Here is an 18024-nt window from a genome sequence, read left to right as displayed (position 1 = left end):
TGTCAGAAGGGGAGGGGGATGGGATTGGTGGAATATTCATCTAATTGCACTGCAGCATTTTCTATTATAAATATAATGCTGTACGATTTCTCCATCTCCACCCTCACCGATTGGCTGGAATAACTGTCCAATTATAGTGAGGGGATTTTATATATTGGTCAACGAGGTGGATGGCATCTATCTATCTATCAATCAATCTGTCTATCCTTTAATTGATATATTGTTTTCCCTTTAATTTTCCAAACAGTAAGTTATCATATTACATCAGTAATTTCCATTCTCTTACCTCTTCACCTATGTTTTTACCCTCCTCCTATGCTCTGCCCCTCCCTCTATGTTCTGCCCCTCCCTGTATGCTCTCCCCTCCTTCTCATGTGGGCACTATGTGCAGTCATGATCAGACATAATGGCAGAGATGATCCATCAGTACAGAGGATGCAGTGGGGTCACTGTGATAGGATAGGATGGGGTCACCTCTCCTTCCTGTCCTTAATGCAATGTCAGTGGTGACATCAGAGATAGAAGGAAGACACACAGAACAGAGAGGAGAGGTGTCCACATCCTCATCCTATCCCATTGACCACACTGCATCCTCTGTACATCTAGGAGAGGTCACATGACACCATCTGGGGATGGGAAGGACAGAAATTAGGTCTGGTAGATGGTGGTGGTGATGAGCTCCGTCTGCTCTGGGAGGACTCATGGAGATCGGCTCCATCACACAACAAGAGGGGGAGGGGAGAGTGTCAGAGGACTTTTCTGTAGAGGGGTGAAGGGTGACGATAGATCAGGTTGGGGGGCAGAGGAAGGGGACCGGTGTGTGTCTGTACAGAGCAGCATAGAGCTCTCAACTTCCCCGGGATGTACAGGACATATAAAGGAGACACATACTGGGAATATCTGATCACACACTGACCGCTCTGCATCGTACAGAATTGTATTATAGGAATCTGTATATGACGTATGGTGGCAGCCATTGCTAACTTCCAACTGCTAACTACTAATTCCCTGGCTGTCAGTCTGATCCAATGGCTTCTATACTTTCTAAGTCAGTAACCAGAACAAGTATTCAGACTCGGAGTTTTGTCTTAACTCTGATTTCCTGATCTGCAGGATTGTTCCAGGTCAATTTCACAAAGTACGGAGGCCACAGAAAGCCAGACAAGCTGCATTACCAGAAGGGATCCAGCAATGGCACCCTCCATATTTCCCTCCATAAAGGTGTAATTTAAAGACACAGGAGAGGATTCAAAAATAAATGAGATACCTTCCTCAGAGATTGTAACATACAGGGGTACAGGTACTCATAAACCTAAGACCATACAGGGACAAATAAACACAAATGCACGCACTACACACACAGACACCCAAAGGTTGAACTCCATGGACCTGTGTCTTTATTCAACCTCAAATACTATGCAACTATGTAAGGAGTTTCTTGTTGCAATTTTTATGTTAATTTTACCCAAATACAAAATGCTTAAAGAGAAATTATAATTGTCCATTGGTTGGTTTTATGCATTGCTTAATGGAATATTTACAGTTATAAGTTGATCTTTTATGTCACTTCTCTTATTACTTGTATGAAATCTTCATTGTAGAAATAAACATTTACTCCAATCTTCCATGACGCTGTGTTACAAAGAATTCTGGCATTTCTAATAGGACAGCCCAGCACTAGCCGTTCATTTGTGGACTGTCTCTCTCTAATTGATCCTCCATACAGAGCCATATGATCCAGAGACATGGAGGGGGGTTGCTCTCTCTTTGATCATCCAGCTGTAGTTGGAATAGCAGGAAGTAATATTACAGACTTGACAGAAGCCTGTAATGTTAGAGGAGAGTGGGTAGAAAAAGGGAGCACCTTCAAAAAGTTCTAGGCTTAAAGTCACATATCGAAATATTGCTGATCCCAGCTTGAAGGCACTTCCTTAACCTGTAAGAGGAGCTTAAAGTGACATTAAACCCTCAGATTTTTTTACATAAACCAATACTTTAATGTGCGCCGTACTGTAATCCATGGTAGTTTCCCTTCTCTTTGCTGCTCTTCCTTGTAAATCCTCATGTCTTCTCATGCTGGGGGAGAACTTTCCTTTGCAGCTGAGTGCCTCTTCCTGTAGTGCTGGCTCAGGTTGCAAACCTACACACAGACACCATGTATCCATTCCAGAGACAGGGCAGTCTGCTGCAAAACAGAAGTTCTGCCCAGCATGAGAAGAGATACGGATTTAAAAGGAAGAGCAGCAAAGAGAAGGGAAACTACCATGGATTACAGTAAGGCGCACATTACAGTATTGTTTTATGTTAAAAAATCTGAGGGTTTAATGTCACTTTAAGTTATTTTAGAGTATTTTTGCTTGGGTTTTTTTTTTGCTTTCTGGGTATCCTGTAACCCCTATCACCCTCTCCCCTGGACGATGAGCCAATATAAAATATTATTGGGGCGGGAGGACATATCAAGAGCTCAGTTTTTGAAAAGTTTGAGTTTTAAGAAATGTTGCGACATCCAGACGGATATGTCAGTTAGTAGATTAGTGACACGCAAGGACACGGAGGGGGAGAGTTGTGGAGTAGAAAGATAGATTTGAGTGTCATCGGCACACAGATGGTATTGGAAGCCATGTGAGCTTAATAACTGACCAAGGGAGGAGGTGTAGATAGAGAAGAGAAGCGGTCCAAGGACAGAGCCTTGGGGGACCCCTACAGAAAGAGGAAGAGGAGGGGAGGATTTAGGATAGTAGGTGACACTAAAGGAGCGCATAGCTAGGTAGGAGGAGAACCATGAGAGAGCAGAGTCTTGTAGGCCAAGCGAGTGGAGTTTTTTTGAGGAGCAGCGGGTGGTCAACAGTGTCAAAAGCAGCAGAGAGGTCTAATAGCAAGAGTAAAGAATAGTGGCCATTGTTTTTAGCAGTCATTAGGTCATTGGTGAGTTTTAGGAGGGCGGTTTCAGTGGAGTGTATGGGGCGAAAACCGGACTGAAAGGGGTCCAAAAGGTTGTTATTAACGCGGTGGCAACTCAGGTTGTTGTAAATAAGGCTTTCTAGTAGTTTGGAGGTGAATGGGAGTAAGGAGATAGGTCTGAAATTATTGAGGTTGGTAGGGTCCAGTGACGTTTTTTTTGGTTATTGGGGTGTCCAGGGCATGCTTTAGAAGGGAGGGAAAGATGCCAGTAGAGAGTGAAAGATTAAAAATGTAAGTAAGAGAGTGTAGGATAGAGCAAGAGGGTGCCTGAAGTAGTTTTGAGGGAACAGGGTCTAGGGGCAAGTGGTGAGGTGGGTGTCAGAGAGAAGCTATGTAACCTCCTCTGTGGTGACGGTGAAAAGAGGAAAGTAACAAGCGTGATGGATGGTCGGGTACATGGATGGGGGAAGGTGACTGCACAGTGGTGATCTGATCCCGAATTGTATCTATTTTGTTTTTGAAATGAATGGCAATGTCCTGGGCAGTGAGTGAGTTAGTGGGTGGTGGTTGTGGAGGACATAGTAGAAACTTGAAGGTAGAAAAGAGTTGATTACGTCTGGATGGGTGGGTTAATGAGAGTGACAAAATAAGTCTGTTTGGCAGCACGGAGGGAGGAGTTATATTTTAGGAGGGTAGCTTTGTACAGGGTAAAGTCTTGCAGAGACAGTTTTTAGCCACAGTCGCTCAAGAGTGCGGCTTTGTCTTTTTTGATGTCTGGTAACTTCAGTTTGCCACGGTTGAAGCGGACGTGGTCTAAGTCTACATGTAGTTAGGGGGGCTAAGGTGCCTAGGGAGGATGAGAGTGAGCTGTTAAAAACAGAAGTAGCCAGGTCAGGGTAGGACAGGGGGGAGATTTTGTCATAGAGGGAGTCAGTAGCAGAGTGGAGAAGAGAAGGGTTGAGGTGGCGGAGGTTTCTCCGGGTGACAATGTGCCATGTCGGAGTAGTCCGTGTTGGGGACAGGGTGATGGTGAAACTGACCAGGTTGTGGTCTGAGAGTGGGAAAGCAGTGTTGGAGAGGTTGCAAGGAGTGCATAGGTGAGAGAAAACAAGATCAAGTATGTTACCATCAGAGTGAGTAGGAGTGTGTGACCATTGAGTTAGATCAAAAGAAGAGGCTAGGTTAAGAAATTGAGTGGAGGCCAGGGTGGTAATGTTATTAGCAATGTTTAAGTCACCAGGAATGATAGTGGGCATTTCTGAGGAGAGAAAGTCGGGTAGCCAGGCAGAGAAGCCATCTAGAAAGCGAGATACCGGTCCAGGTGGCCGATATATAACCGCAATCCTCAAAGAAATTGGAGAGAATAGGCGAATGCGGTGGGTTTCAAAAGAGGAGAGGGATAGAGAGGGAGGTGAAGGAAGAATTTGAAAAGTGAATTTCGGGGATAGAAGGATACCCACACCACCTCCTTTCCGTCCACTGGGTCTGGGTGAGTGCGTCCAGTGGTGGCCACCATGGGAGAGGGCAGCAGGGGAGGCAGAGAAGATGAGAAGATCATGCACAGTGGTGAGTTTGTTACAGAGAGAGCGGGAATTCCAGAGGGCACATGGAAGGACTGATTCTAGGAAGCAGGGGAATAGAAATCAGGGTGCGCGGATTGCAGCTGCTGCCAGAGGAATGGTAGTGCTGGTTAGGAGGGTGAGTATTAGAAAAGAGAGGGCCAGGATTGGGAGAGATATCTTCTGAAGTCAGGAGAAGCAGAAGGGTGAGTGAAGGGAGATGAGAGGGAGTTTTATACGGGTGAACTTGCTTTAGTGTCCTGAAGGTAACCCTAGCATGTGGATTCAGAATGAGCAGGAGATGATGAGTGCAGTAATAGGTTGAGGGCAGGAGAGAGGGTGAAATATATATATTGTGGGGTGGAGAGGGGGGGTAAAGAAAAAACAGTTTAAGATGCCCAAATAGTGAGAAGTAAAGGTAGGGAATTCATGTTAAGAGAGGAGCGAAGAGATCAGAATTTGGATATTTATATTTTCAGATATGTTTAATGTTTAGCGGACAGAGTGACCTTACCCCTTGGGAGTAAGTATGAGACAATAAAAATGAATGAGGAGTAGTAGGAATGAAAGGGGTGGCAGTATGCAAAGAGAGAGGTATGGAAAAGGTTAAAGCGGGATTGTATGAGTGACAGGGAAAGTGGTAGATGCAAAGCAGCTGCTGGGCACCTGAATGGTATTGAGGTCAAGTTTTATTGTGGTCCTATATAGGTAAAGTGCATCATGGGGTGGGTGGGTTGAGGGTGGGAGTGATGAGCTGTAGAGTCTGCAGCTGAGATGCTGGGCTGCTAAGAAAGACTATCTTGAATCCGAATTGTTGAAGTGGATGGTTGAGAAGGCTTCAGTGATGTTGGAGGGTGGGCAGAGTCCAGTCAATGAAGCAGAAAATGGATCAGAGATTGGCTCTAGGAACAAGTCTCTTGGCAGATGTTTTTTTCTTGATGGTAAAGGAGAGCTCCAACTGCCTTGTGCAGCATTTTTTTGTGGGCCTTCTAGAGGGTGTCACCAAACCAGCTCCCCAACCAATCAGAAAGGACCAGGGATGAGAGACAGGAGAGCTTAAATGTTTTAAGATATTTCCCTTGACCCTCCCATAATGTCATTTTCCTAAATGCAGCTATATTTTTATCCACCCACATGCTACCATCTGATAAAACATAGATTTTTGTACATTATGAAATTTGCTTTTTATACATACCAGACATGACATACCTGATGTGTATGACTCCCTCAAAAGGGGTTATGTGTGTCTTTGGCCTTCTGTACCTCCTAAGACAAGGGTGCCTGGTATGTATGCGACCAGTGTTTTATGATACATCTGCATAGATATTTGTTATTACTGTAGCATCCCTGGGTCCAAGGTTATTAATTCTGGGTAAAGGAAGCCACAGGTCCCTGGGAACCAATGGGGCGGATAGGAGAGAAGGAGTGCTCGCAAGGCTCTCCCTGGCAATGATCAGCACCCGAGGCGACTAAGAAGCCACGGCAGTGCCACATGCGCATGTCACGCAACCTGCCGCCGGGCACCAAATCACCCCAAGAAGGACCCTATAATCTCCGCCATACCCCCCGGACCCCAGTTAAAGAGGTCACCCCTGGTCCCACAATAGATTTCTATTGATCAAAACATCGTTAAGAGTGTTCTTGACTGCCTCAAAGGGCAGGGACGGCTTTCTCCAGGACTTAGCTATAGTAATCCTAGTGGCAAAAAAATCCTATGTGAACGCTTCAAGTGGGACATAGGCTTCGACAATAACACCTCATGAGGGTCTCTCCGTAGGTCCACATTTAAGAGAGTTCGAAATCATAATCTCGATGCACACGGGCAGCTCCACCAGATGTGAATTATAGTGCTGGGCTCCAAACATCCATGAAACCAATTGGGGGGATACAATGGGATGCATCTTGCAGGGCGTGCTGGGGTATAATACCATGGTACGAAACCTTGTAGAAGTTTTCGATTGCTAACACATTGCAAGAGCAGCGAGCCGTATGGCCATCCATATGGCCTCCCAATCTTCATTTGACAAGGTCTGCCTAATTCCTCCTGCCATTGAATTTGATAAAATTTGCGAGGTTAGAGGAGGAGGAAGATCTAATATAGGAATAAAGTAAAGATACAAGGCCAGGGGTGTGAGGATTGTAACGACAACAATGCTCAAACGGGGCAAGTGTCAAAGGGGAAGAGTTCTCTTTTGGCAGAGACATAACAAGGTGAGGAATTTGTAGATAGCGATACAGTTCCGAGGTAGGGATAGAGTGAGAATCTCGCAACTGTTGACACGATTTAAGACCCAAAAGTGTGAGTATAGAGTAAATTGTAATGAAGTCTGTCGTGTCCACCAAGAAAAAGAGTGCGGATCAGATACATCCGGTGGAAAGAGAAGAGAATGCACTATACAGAAAAGGGGTAAATGTGGAGAAAATCAGGTCACCCGAATATTTAATACTGTCGCAGAATTTGAGAGAATGGATTAAAACAGGATTTTTTCAGAGAATGGGACGATGCGAAGGTGGTAGCCAAAGCAATACAGAGATAAGAAGAAGATGAGATTCCGCTATATCCAGGTAAGCCCACAAAGGAAGTTCAGTCATAGAGTGCAAAAGAGCCAGGGAGGCAATATTAGCAGCCAAATAATAAGAGTGGAGGTGCCGGACAGCTAGACATCCATGACTTTTAGACCGATAAAGGACATGTTGACTGAAGGTCTAGAAGCACCCCATACGAAAGAAAGCACATGACGTTGAAGTATACAGAAAACATGACTAGGATTGGGGATGGGCAGGACACGAAAAACATCTAGAGGGTTATTCACAAAGCTGCCGACGGCAGCCGAGTGAATAACCCACCTGAAGTGAAGTGAGCCGAACACTGTTCAGCTGTTCACTTCTGGCTCGTACGGCTGAAATCAGCCGTTCATCGGCTTGCTTCGGCTGGCTTCGGTGCAGCCGAACATGCCCAGCATGTTTGGCTGAGCGAAAGTGCAGAAGCAGCTCAAATCAGCCAATCCAACATCTGGATCGGCTGAGCCAAAGCTCCGGCATCTCACTCGTGGCCGTTCGCCCCCTATTCACATAGGGGCCTAATGGCAGTGAGTGAATAGCGGCCGGCTCCGCCCAGTTGTCATTGTTTAATGACAGTTCAGCGTCCCCAGGTTGACCTGTCATTGCAACTGGGCCCAGCTGTGAGTTGCCGTTTGCCGTGCTTCGGGTGTCACTTCGGCTCACATGCCTTTGGCTCCGCAGAGCCGCTCGGCCGCCTTCGGGATCTGTATGGGCTATAGTGAATAGCCCTTAAAGCAGCCCTTCGGTTCGACTGAACCAAAGGGCTCCAGCGGCCGAAGCTTTGTGAATAACCCTCTTAGTAATTTAGGCAAACAGGAAATTTTTATGGCATGCATCCTACCTATCCAAGAGATAGGATGACGTGTTCCAGGAATCTAACATTTTTGCCAGAGATTTCAAAAGTCGGGGGAATATTGGCACTATATAAGGCATCATAGGAAGAGGTAAGAAAAATACCCAAGTACTTAGGAGAAGAGGTCCACTGAAAAGGAAAAGAGCGAAGCAAACAGTCCTTAGTCTGGGAGGACAACGAAACATCCAAAGCCCGTGACTAAGATCTGTTCACCTGCGTTAACGCATATGTTAAAAAACAAAAACTTTCAAAGTCACACAAAAAAAAGGCGCGAAAACCCCTATCACCGAATTGTGAACCAGGCCTCAATTATAGCTGGTGCTTCTGGCATTTTCCACGTGTTGAAGATTACATAAAAGTGGACAGAAATCTTTCTAAGAGCTCAAGGAACATACAAATTAGACCCCACCACACATCCTCTTCTAGGAAGAAGGGATGTTAGAAAGGAGTATATCTTTAGGTGACTTTAAATTAGCTGTTTTTTTTTTAAAAGGATCCTCATATGAGAATAAGTTATGATGAACAGGCACAATTGTCCTGAGAGGCTAATAATGGTCACCCTATAACATCAGAGACTTACAGCACACAATGATTCTCCAGATGCACAGCCATATTTCCATATCCAGTGTATTCTTTTCCTCAAATGACCTTTATTTTCCCCAAACAGGTCCATTGTTCTGTATGAGATCCTTTGATTATCTGCTTCTCTCCGTATAACAAATCCTATGAATACAGTATGAGCCAATGTTCAGCCTCGCCCTGTGCATGCAAATAGGAAACACTAAACTGCATGCCGTGTCAGAGACTCTCACTTCCCTTTTCTCCTGTCAGCGATGGCGTCTGCTGATCTGAGGGCTGAGCTGAAATGTTCCATCTGTTTAAAGATTTCTACTGATCCTGTAATGCTGAACTGTGGACACTACTTCTGCCGGGTCTGTATTGATCCTGTGTTGAATACACAGGAGAGGTCTGGAGAATTCTTCTGCCCTGCTTGTAGAAAAAGGTTCAGGTGTCGTCCTGCACTGCAGAGGAACATGACAGGGTAAGGCACAGCCGTCCTATGACCCAACCACCCACTGCTGGCTACAACTCTTAACCCCTCCATGACCCATGCCCACCTTAAATAATGGACCACACCAGGTTGGATATAAAATGGCTGTAGCAGCCATTTATTATAAAATATCTTTAAATATATCATTTCAGTTCAAACATTAATTATCACCATAAACAACAATTTCTCTGTAACCCTTTCTTTGGCGTGAGGTCTGCGCAGGCACCACTTACTCAACCACCGAAGATCTCTGATAACCCCCTCTAACCACTGGCCCCTAGCTGCAACCCACCGACTCAGGGACAACATTGGGAAGTAACAGCAGAGACCTCCTACACCTATTTCTGACCTCTCTCTCTGCTGAACCCGCCAGAGAACAAACGGGGCCGCGCACCACGGACGCAGCCCACAGGGTCACCCCACCGTAGCCCGCCATGCGCAGACCTAACCAACACCACCGAGATCCCCTCTGAAAGACAAGCAAGTGAATTAAAACTGCATGTAAACAAACAAACAAAACAAAAAAAACTTTAGGGAGGGCGGGAAGTGAACTGACCTTGTGCTGACTCCCAACTGCCTGGATCACCCCTCCTCCTGCTCTAACCACCCTGGATGCTCCTCCTGCACCACTTGATCCAGCCAATCATGGTAAGTGACCACCCGAGCACCTTCCTTAGGCTAACTTAACCCTTTCTCTACCTGACTGCCTGCCCACCCTGTCATGCCGTCCTTTCCGCCTATTCTTTTGCCTTTTGCTCCAGGACTTTCTTAACACTTCGTAACAAAGAAGAGAATTTCCTGTCTGCTCAGCCAGATCAGGAGGTGCCCGGGGTCCTCTGTACCTACTGTGTGGACTCTCCGGTACCTGCTGTTAGATCCCGTGTGCTCTGTGAGGTTTCTCTGTGTGATAAACACCTGAGAGTCCACAAAAAGTCTCCAGAACACATCTTATGTGACCCCACCTTGTCCATGGAGAGCAGGAAGTGCACAATTCATAAGGAAGTATTGAAGTATTTTTGCACTGAGGATGATATCTGTATCTGTGTGTCCTGCAGTTTGGCCGGAGAACATCGAGGACACCAGGTGGAGATGTTGGATGAAGCTTCTGAGAAGAAGAAGGAGACACTGATGAATGTTCTGCTGAAACTTCTGACAAAGAGAGAGGAGACGGAGGTAAGAGTCCAGAGTCTGCAGGAACACAGGAGGGAAGTAGAAAAAAAAGCAGCCGGTGACACAGAGAGAGTCTCTGCCCTGTTTATAGAGCTCAGGAGACGTCTGGAAGATCAGGAGAAGAGAGTCCTGGGTGAGATCTCCGGGAGGGCCGAGCGGGTCTCTATCTCTGTGATGGATATGATAAAGAAGCTGGAAATAAAGAAGGACGAGCTGTCCAGGAAGATGCGTGACATTGAGGAGCTGTGTAACCTGACAGATCCACTGACTGTCTTACAGGAATCAGACACAGGTGACTTGTGTGATACTGAGGATGGAGATGATGAGGACAGAGAGAGACATGATAGACTCCTCCATGATGGACGGGGTCTGGATGTGGCTGGGCTCTCACACACATTACACACAGGTATATCTGATATAATAACAGAGGTAAATGTATCCTTCTATATACAGGAAGCTGAAGACATATTACTGGATGTGAGCACAGCTGGTAATGATCTACAGATATCAGATGACAGGAAAACTGCAACCAGGTTATATATAGACCAGAAACGCCCAGAAACTCCACAGAGATTTCCGTATCCTCAGGTGTTGAGCAGTCAGAGTTTCTCCTCAGGGCGACATTACTGGGAAGTGGATGTCGGGGGGTCAGATAAATGGACAGTCGGGATTTGTTACCCCAGTATAGAGAGGAGAGGAGTGCAGTCACTTATTGGAATGAATAACAAGTCCTGGGGATTGTACAGGATTAATAATCAGTATCGGGTGATACATGACAGTAATGAGATCCTCTTACCCCCCAATACCCCCAGTAACAGAGTCAGGATATATCTGGATTATGAGGCCGGGCGGATCTCCTTTTATGATCTGTGTGACCCGATCCGACACCTCTACACCTTCACCACCACCTTCACTGAGCCCCTCCATGCCGGGGTATATGTAGGGAGTGGTTGTCAAAAATTCAGTGGAGGAAATTGGGAGATTGTAGGAAATCACCCATTGACTGGCAGAGGAGGGATGGGATTCGTGAAATATATTTAGGCAATTAGGATAAGTCAGTGGGTGGGGATATCAGTCACCGATCTGCAGATTTACTGTTATAAATACACTTAGGTGAGATTTCTGCATCACTTCCTTTCAGATCACTGTGATTGGCTGAAATACCCAACCAATTACTATCGTATCTATTTGATTTATCTTATTATATTATCTATCTATTGTTTTGACTTTAATTTTAATTTTCCAAACAGGAAGTTACCATGTTACATTAGCAATTTCCCTCCTCTTGCCCTTAACCAATACTCTGCCCCTCCTCCTATGTTCTGCCTCTCCCCTCCTCCTCGTGTGGGTACAATGTGTAGCCATGATCATGGTAGAGGCCAGTAATGATCCATCAGTACAGAGAATGCAGTGGGGTCACTGTGATGGGATAGGATGGGGTCACCTCTACTCTCGGTCCTCCATACAGTGTCAGTGGTGACATAAGTAAAATAAGAGATAGAAGGAAGACACACAGAACAGAGAGGAGAAGTGACCGCATCCTCATCCCATCCCAGTGACCACACTGCATCCTCTGTACATCTAGTAGGGGTCACATAACACCATCTGGGGGATGGGAAGGACAGAAATGAGGTCTGGTAGATGGGGGTGGTGATGAGCTCCATCTGCCCTGGGAGGACTCATGGAGATCGGCTCCATCACACAACAAGAGGGGGAGGGGAGAGTGTCAGAGGACTTTTCTGTAGAGGGGTGAAGGGTGACAATAGATCCGGTTGGGGGGAAAAAGAAAGGGGACCGGTATAACCCGGTATGTGTCTGTACAGAGCAGCATAGAACTCTCACCTTCCCCGGGATGTACAGTGTAGGGATAAATGATGATCTTTGCTGAATTACATTTCTAGACCCCATTTTGTCTATATAATATTATGCTTAATGAAACATATTATGAAATGTATCTTCTAAGTAAACATGGTAAAAGATAAAGGTACACTACCATATAGAACTAAATGATAAGACATCTAAAATGACAAGTTAAAGATATTCCACTATACGATCATATTCTATATGTATATTATATTAAAGAAAAACATACATACTGTTAAACATGTATACTAAATACAGTTATAGACTTTAAAACATCTTACGTACAAAACATGTTTTAACAAGTAATATTGTAAGGCATTTTTTCTATGGTTGGGTGTTAGCCGTTGTCTTAAAGTGACATTAAAGTCTAAATGTTTTTTCCCTCCCCCCAATGTTAGTGAAAGCGCTTACCTAAAATGGTGTCTCTTAATCCAATTATCTTTTTATTTCCTGTCGTTTTCATCTGTCCCTCCGATCCAGCGCTGACACCTCTGTGCTTGCTGGCACTTCATGTCCCACGGTGTCTGTGCGGGTGCACGCTGTCCATAGACTTAGGGTGCCCACACACCTTACGATAATCGCGGGAAATCCTAAAATAAGAGATAGAAGGAAGACACACAGAACAGAGAGGAGAAGTGACCGCATCCTCATCCCATCCCAGTGACCACACTGCATCCTCTGTACATCTAGTAGGGGTCACATAACACCATCTGGGGGATGGGAAGGACAGAAATGAGGTCTGGTAGATGGGGGTGGTGATGAGCTCCATCTGCCCTGGGAGGACTCATGGAGATCGGCTCCATCACACAACAAGAGGGGGAGGGGAGAGTGTCAGAGGACTTTTCTGTAGAGGGGTGAAGGGTGACAATAGATCCGGTTGGGGGGAAAAAGAAAGGGGACCGGTATAACCCGGTATGTGTCTGTACAGAGCAGCATAGAACTCTCACCTTCCCCGGGATGTACAGTGTAGGGATAAATGATGATCTTTGCTGAATTACATTTCTAGACCCCATTTTGTCTATATAATATTATGCTTAATGAAACATATTATGAAATGTATCTTCTAAGTAAACATGGTAAAAGATAAAGGTACACTACCATATAGAACTAAATGATAAGACATCTAAAATGACAAGTTAAAGATATTCCACTATACGATCATATTCTATATGTATATTATATTAAAGAAAAACATACATACTGTTAAACATGTATACTAAATACAGTTATAGACTTTAAAACATCTTACGTACAAAACATGTTTTAACAAGTAATATTGTAAGGCATTTTTTCTATGGTTGGGTGTTAGCCGTTGTCTTAAAGTGACATTAAAGTCTAAATGTTTTTTCCCTCCCCCCAATGTTAGTGAAAGCGCTTACCTAAAATGGTGTCTCTTAATCCAATTATCTTTTTATTTCCTGTCGTTTTCATCTGTCCCTCCGATCCAGCGCTGACACCTCTGTGCTTGCTGGCACTTCATGTCCCACGGTGTCTGTGCGGGTGCACGCTGTCCATAGACTTAGGGTGCCCACACACCTTACGATAATCGCGGGAAATCCCGCGATCGTACGATTATCGTAAGGTGTGTGGAAGCCGTGCGACCTCTACTACTGTAAGGTCGCACGACTTTTAACTTACGAACATGTTCGAAAACCCGCCTAGCATCGTACGATGTTCGGCGGGTTTGTGGCATGTTCGTAAGATAAAAGCCGGACGGGCCGGTGTTCGCAAGCGCCCACTGCCCTTCGGCATTGCGGTCATCGGAAGCCCGCCCCTCCTGGGGGCGCGCTTGCGATCATCGCAAGTACGATCTGCCTGTCTAAGATAGGCAGACCGTACGTTTTCTTAATTACCTTACAACCATCGCAAGACAAAAGTCTTGCGATGGTTGTAAGGTGTGTGCCCAGCATTACCTTGTGTCTCTCCTTGTCTCCCGGCTGAAAATCTGAACTGCGCATGCGCCCACCCTAAGATCTTTTGCGGCCGCTCAAGATTTTTTCGATTTTTGGACGGGAGCACGTGGGGAAGACACAGGTAAGTTTAAACCTCTTTTAAACAGTAGAAAGGCATCATGGCACACTCACAAGTCAGCATGTAAAAAAACTTGTCTCACCACTAAGGTCAATAACAGAGGTTTGGATACACGTCTTCTGCTAAACCTCTTTTAAAGCATTTTTTAAAAAGTTTTTGCATATATCTACTGCTTGCTAGCCTCATTATATATATATATACAAAAACACCGGAGGGTTTAATAACCCTTTAAGGTCATTGGAGAAATTGCCATTCTAGGAGTTTTTAGTTTATCTAAACTCAGACGCTTGCTATGTATACGTGAGGAACAAATAATGCTGATTTAGGATGTATTTTGTTAAACTGAACAATGATGTAACCTAATCTTTATCTCGATGTGTGGACCTATAAAAGCTGTATGAACTAGAGTGGGGTTGGAATTGGCCTGACAAACTAAGGCCTTTCCCCACAGGCGTGTGTCAAATAAACCTTTTATCTGATTTGGATCTACTCACAGACTGTTGCTGCTTTGCTCTTAAAATTCCCTGATCAACAGGACATAAAAAGGAGACACATACTGCGAATATATGAGCACACTACCCTGTTTCCCCGAAAATAAGACCTACCCCGAAAATAAGACCTAGTTGTGACCATTCCCAGGGCTGGTGGTGGCATAAGGAGGAACTTAAAGAGCCACGGGAGAGGCAGGAGAGAATCAGCGGTGCCAACGAAGCCAGCGCTAGAGGAAGCGAGGCGGCAGCGGAGGGAGCAGAGCCGCATAAGCCGACGCCTCCTCTATAGCGCCGGCTCCTGTCACAGGCGGAGTGATACCAAATGCACTCCGCCTGTGGGGAATCCATAGTGAAAGTGCACTTCACTCATTCTGGCCAGCGATTGGTTAGCACATTGCTCTTGGAAAGGTACGGCACCCCTGATTGCCCTGGTAACCATATTTTTGTACATGAATAAGTGTGGATTGTTGTACATTAAAAAAGAAAAAAAATAAGACCTAGCCCGAAAATAGGACCTAGTGTGTTTTTGTGAGCCAAAAAAAATATAAGACAGTGTCTTATTTTCGGGGAAACATGGTAGTAAAGGGATGTGCAGTAAAGAGGTTCAGACATTGCCACATCCTAATAAATGTAAATAAAGGAAAGCAGAAAACAACTGACTTTTTAGGCACCACCATGACCACTTCAAATTTTACTTTAAAAAAAAAAAAAAGATATTTTATTGTATAGGTTTGTTGTTAAAATCACATAGTAAAGATAAAATCATCCCAACCATCAGTACCGACTGGTCCATATAATCTAAGACAATTTTAGAGGCAAAAGAATCTTCTCACACCTGATGGGGCACAACTTCCAAAGGTGATTGGCCAAGAGGGAAGATTCCATCCCATCTTGCAACCTCAATACATCAGCTACCATTCAGGTACCAAAATTACTTTTAAAAGAACTGTGAACTGCCCCCCAATACCCAGGGTTCACTGATTGGGAGTCAGTAAACCCAAACATAACAGCCAATTCCTTTGAAGTCTACAGAGGGTGAATCCTAATGGTAAATTCTGGCCAGTTTAATAGGCAAATTTATCTAAAAAAAAGACATGGGGGGGCTGAGGACCAACTGCAGCTTGTCAGCTGACTGGCCTGCTAGGAAACCCTACACACACACACACACACACACACACACACACACACACACACACACACACACACAGAACCCTGTTTGTCAGATCTGCTAACTTATACACGCTAGACATGTGCAATTCGTTTCGTTCCGAATCGAAATTCGGACGAAATTTCGGAAATTCGTAGATTCGGAGCATCCGAATTTCCAAAATATAACATATCCGAAATCATCTGAAAGCATCCGAATACAAAATTTCCGATTTCGTATCCGAAATTTCGGATTTGGAACGAATTTCGTTCAAATCCTGTGCGTGCACTGTTAACATTTAAACGGATAAAAACAAATTAAGAAAAGGATTTTAATGTCCCTTTAATAGTAAAGACTGGAGCACAGCAACCAGAAATGACAAATGTGCCAATTCTGCTACCCCACCTCAAGTTGAATTTTCGGGAATTCGTCCAAATTCCGAATCCGACACGCATTCCGAATCACATCCAAAAAGGAATCCGATTCCCGAAACGAAAACACATATAGCATCCGAATTCCAAAAAACAAAATAAAAGAAATCCGAAACTAAACGAAACACATTTCTAGCCGCTGCACATGTCTAATACACACTGATACTACTCTGCATGCGATCCGCAGTCACACAAAACAAGTTCATGCAGATTAACAGCAAGCTTAAAACTGAGCGTACAGAGATTGGTCATTGTTACTAATCTTTCTAGGAGGATGAATTCTTAATTTAGTACACAGAATGTAGGCAGGTGCAGTACGGCCAATGGCCACTAGATGCCCCCATGGGGCCCTAGAGATAGATGTAGCTCTGGCCTGGGGAGACTCTGTGTCCCAGGAGAGCTGATTTATAGGGGGCGCCCGAGAGGGGAAAGGAGAAGAGAGTACAGGAGAGCACAAGTCTAAGAGTCTATGCAGAGTCTCCGGAGGGAGACTGATTCTAAAACATAGGCTGGTCCATGGGAAGGACAGGACCAGGCCTAGGACTATGTAGAGCTATAGAGATTCCCCATTTTCTCCTGGAGGGGGAAACCACCGAGCTAGGACTGACAAGGATGGGATTCCGGAGAATAGTGAGAAGCTGTAAGACTGACGATATTTGCCAGTGGGCCTCTGGCCGAAGTAAGTCGTGGACTCTGGGCTGCACCTGGGCTGTTCTTCTCTCTCTCTAAATTGTATCACTATGCAACTATCAAGAGATGTGCCGTCATCCCACTCGGGGGTGGCTGAAAGGTATGCTTATTGTCATGTTCCTCCTTTTCAAGTAAAACCAAGAAAAGACTATCGGTGTGGACTGGTTCTTCTCCCTCCAACCTCTGAGAAGGTGGGGTTCTACAGGAGTGTGATGTTGGACTGTATCGTGGCTGTAACCATCCTGAGGAGGGTAGGTGTGCAAAGGGGCTATGCCCGACATAGGGTGCCTTTCATGGTGGCCTTTCTCCCTAAGGGGAAGGAAGCGCCGAATACTGCAGAGGCGGTGGAAGCCATGAGGCCCTGTGTGCGCAGTACTACACGTGTGGGAGTTGTTTGCACGAGGCCAGAGCCGAGGCCCCTGACCGTGGGGTGACTGGTGTCGTGTTGCATACACGGGGTTACACAGAGCTAACCCAAAGGGAACTCACACGTAACACCCCGAGAGTGAACCCCGCCTACAAGAAGGCCTCTTATTATTTTAACATTTAGTATCCCTGGGTGCACAGTGCATAAGAAATATGTACAAAGGTAAAAAGAAAGACAATAACATACAAAAACTTTGGCTAGTGACATCAAATTGAATAGGAGAAAAACAGAAGAAACTTCACTGTTGGGCAGTATTGTTTATCCTGCTGGCGGGAGAACACTCGAAATTTGTAAAACCGCATCTGTGGATACACTATCCTAGATGAACACAATGTTTCTATTTTAGGCTTCCCGATTTTATTGGGATCTGGGTGTGGGAGGAACTCTAGTCTATTGGCCAGATCATTCCCCAGTACAGATTTGCTCCACCCGAAACCTCTGCCCAGTTCAGATCTCTACTTGAAGTCCACTCAACAGACCTCAGATACAGTGGCAGTGTAGAGTGAGGGGAAGTCTTTACCTCAACTCTGTCATGTGACACTAGATGTCAAAGCCGAGGAGGCGCTTAGGGCATCCTTCCTCAGATCTTAACTGCTGTGGTATCTGAGGTCTGATAGGTGGGAACAAGTCGGTGGTTGCTTTGTCAAAACTTAAAAAATGGCAAGCAAGAAATTCTGGGCACGTGCACCCCATGCCTGGAACTAGCAACACCAATGCATGCTACAAAGGATAATGTTGTCTGTTTGGGAGCAAAGTATTAGCATAGTATTCCAAACAAATTGCTCAGTGAGTGTATATGGAAACATGTTGGTGCAATTAAGGCCCCCCCCCCCTCCATTTGCCCTTCT

General features: G+C 45.2%; 1 protein-coding gene across 1 annotated transcript in view; it reads left to right on the top strand.

Moving 5' to 3' along the window:
* Positions 1-8708: 8708 nt before the first annotated feature.
* The window catches only part of LOC108802327 (E3 ubiquitin-protein ligase TRIM39-like), a 15952-nt gene continuing 6636 nt past the window's right edge, over positions 8709-18024 (top strand). Inside the window, 3 exon segments of the mRNA XM_018574190.1 lie at positions 8709-8935; positions 9889-11029; positions 13662-13763. Of these exon segments, the coding sequence (XP_018429692.1) occupies positions 8709-8935; positions 9889-11029; positions 13662-13763 (1470 nt within the window).

The sequence above is a fragment of the Nanorana parkeri genome, unplaced genomic scaffold (assembly GCF_000935625.1).
Source record: "Nanorana parkeri isolate BGI_ZX_2015 unplaced genomic scaffold, ASM93562v1 scaffold2796, whole genome shotgun sequence".
Lineage (NCBI taxonomy): Eukaryota > Metazoa > Chordata > Amphibia > Anura > Dicroglossidae > Nanorana > Nanorana parkeri.
This window is presented reverse-complemented; position numbering and strand designations above follow the sequence as displayed.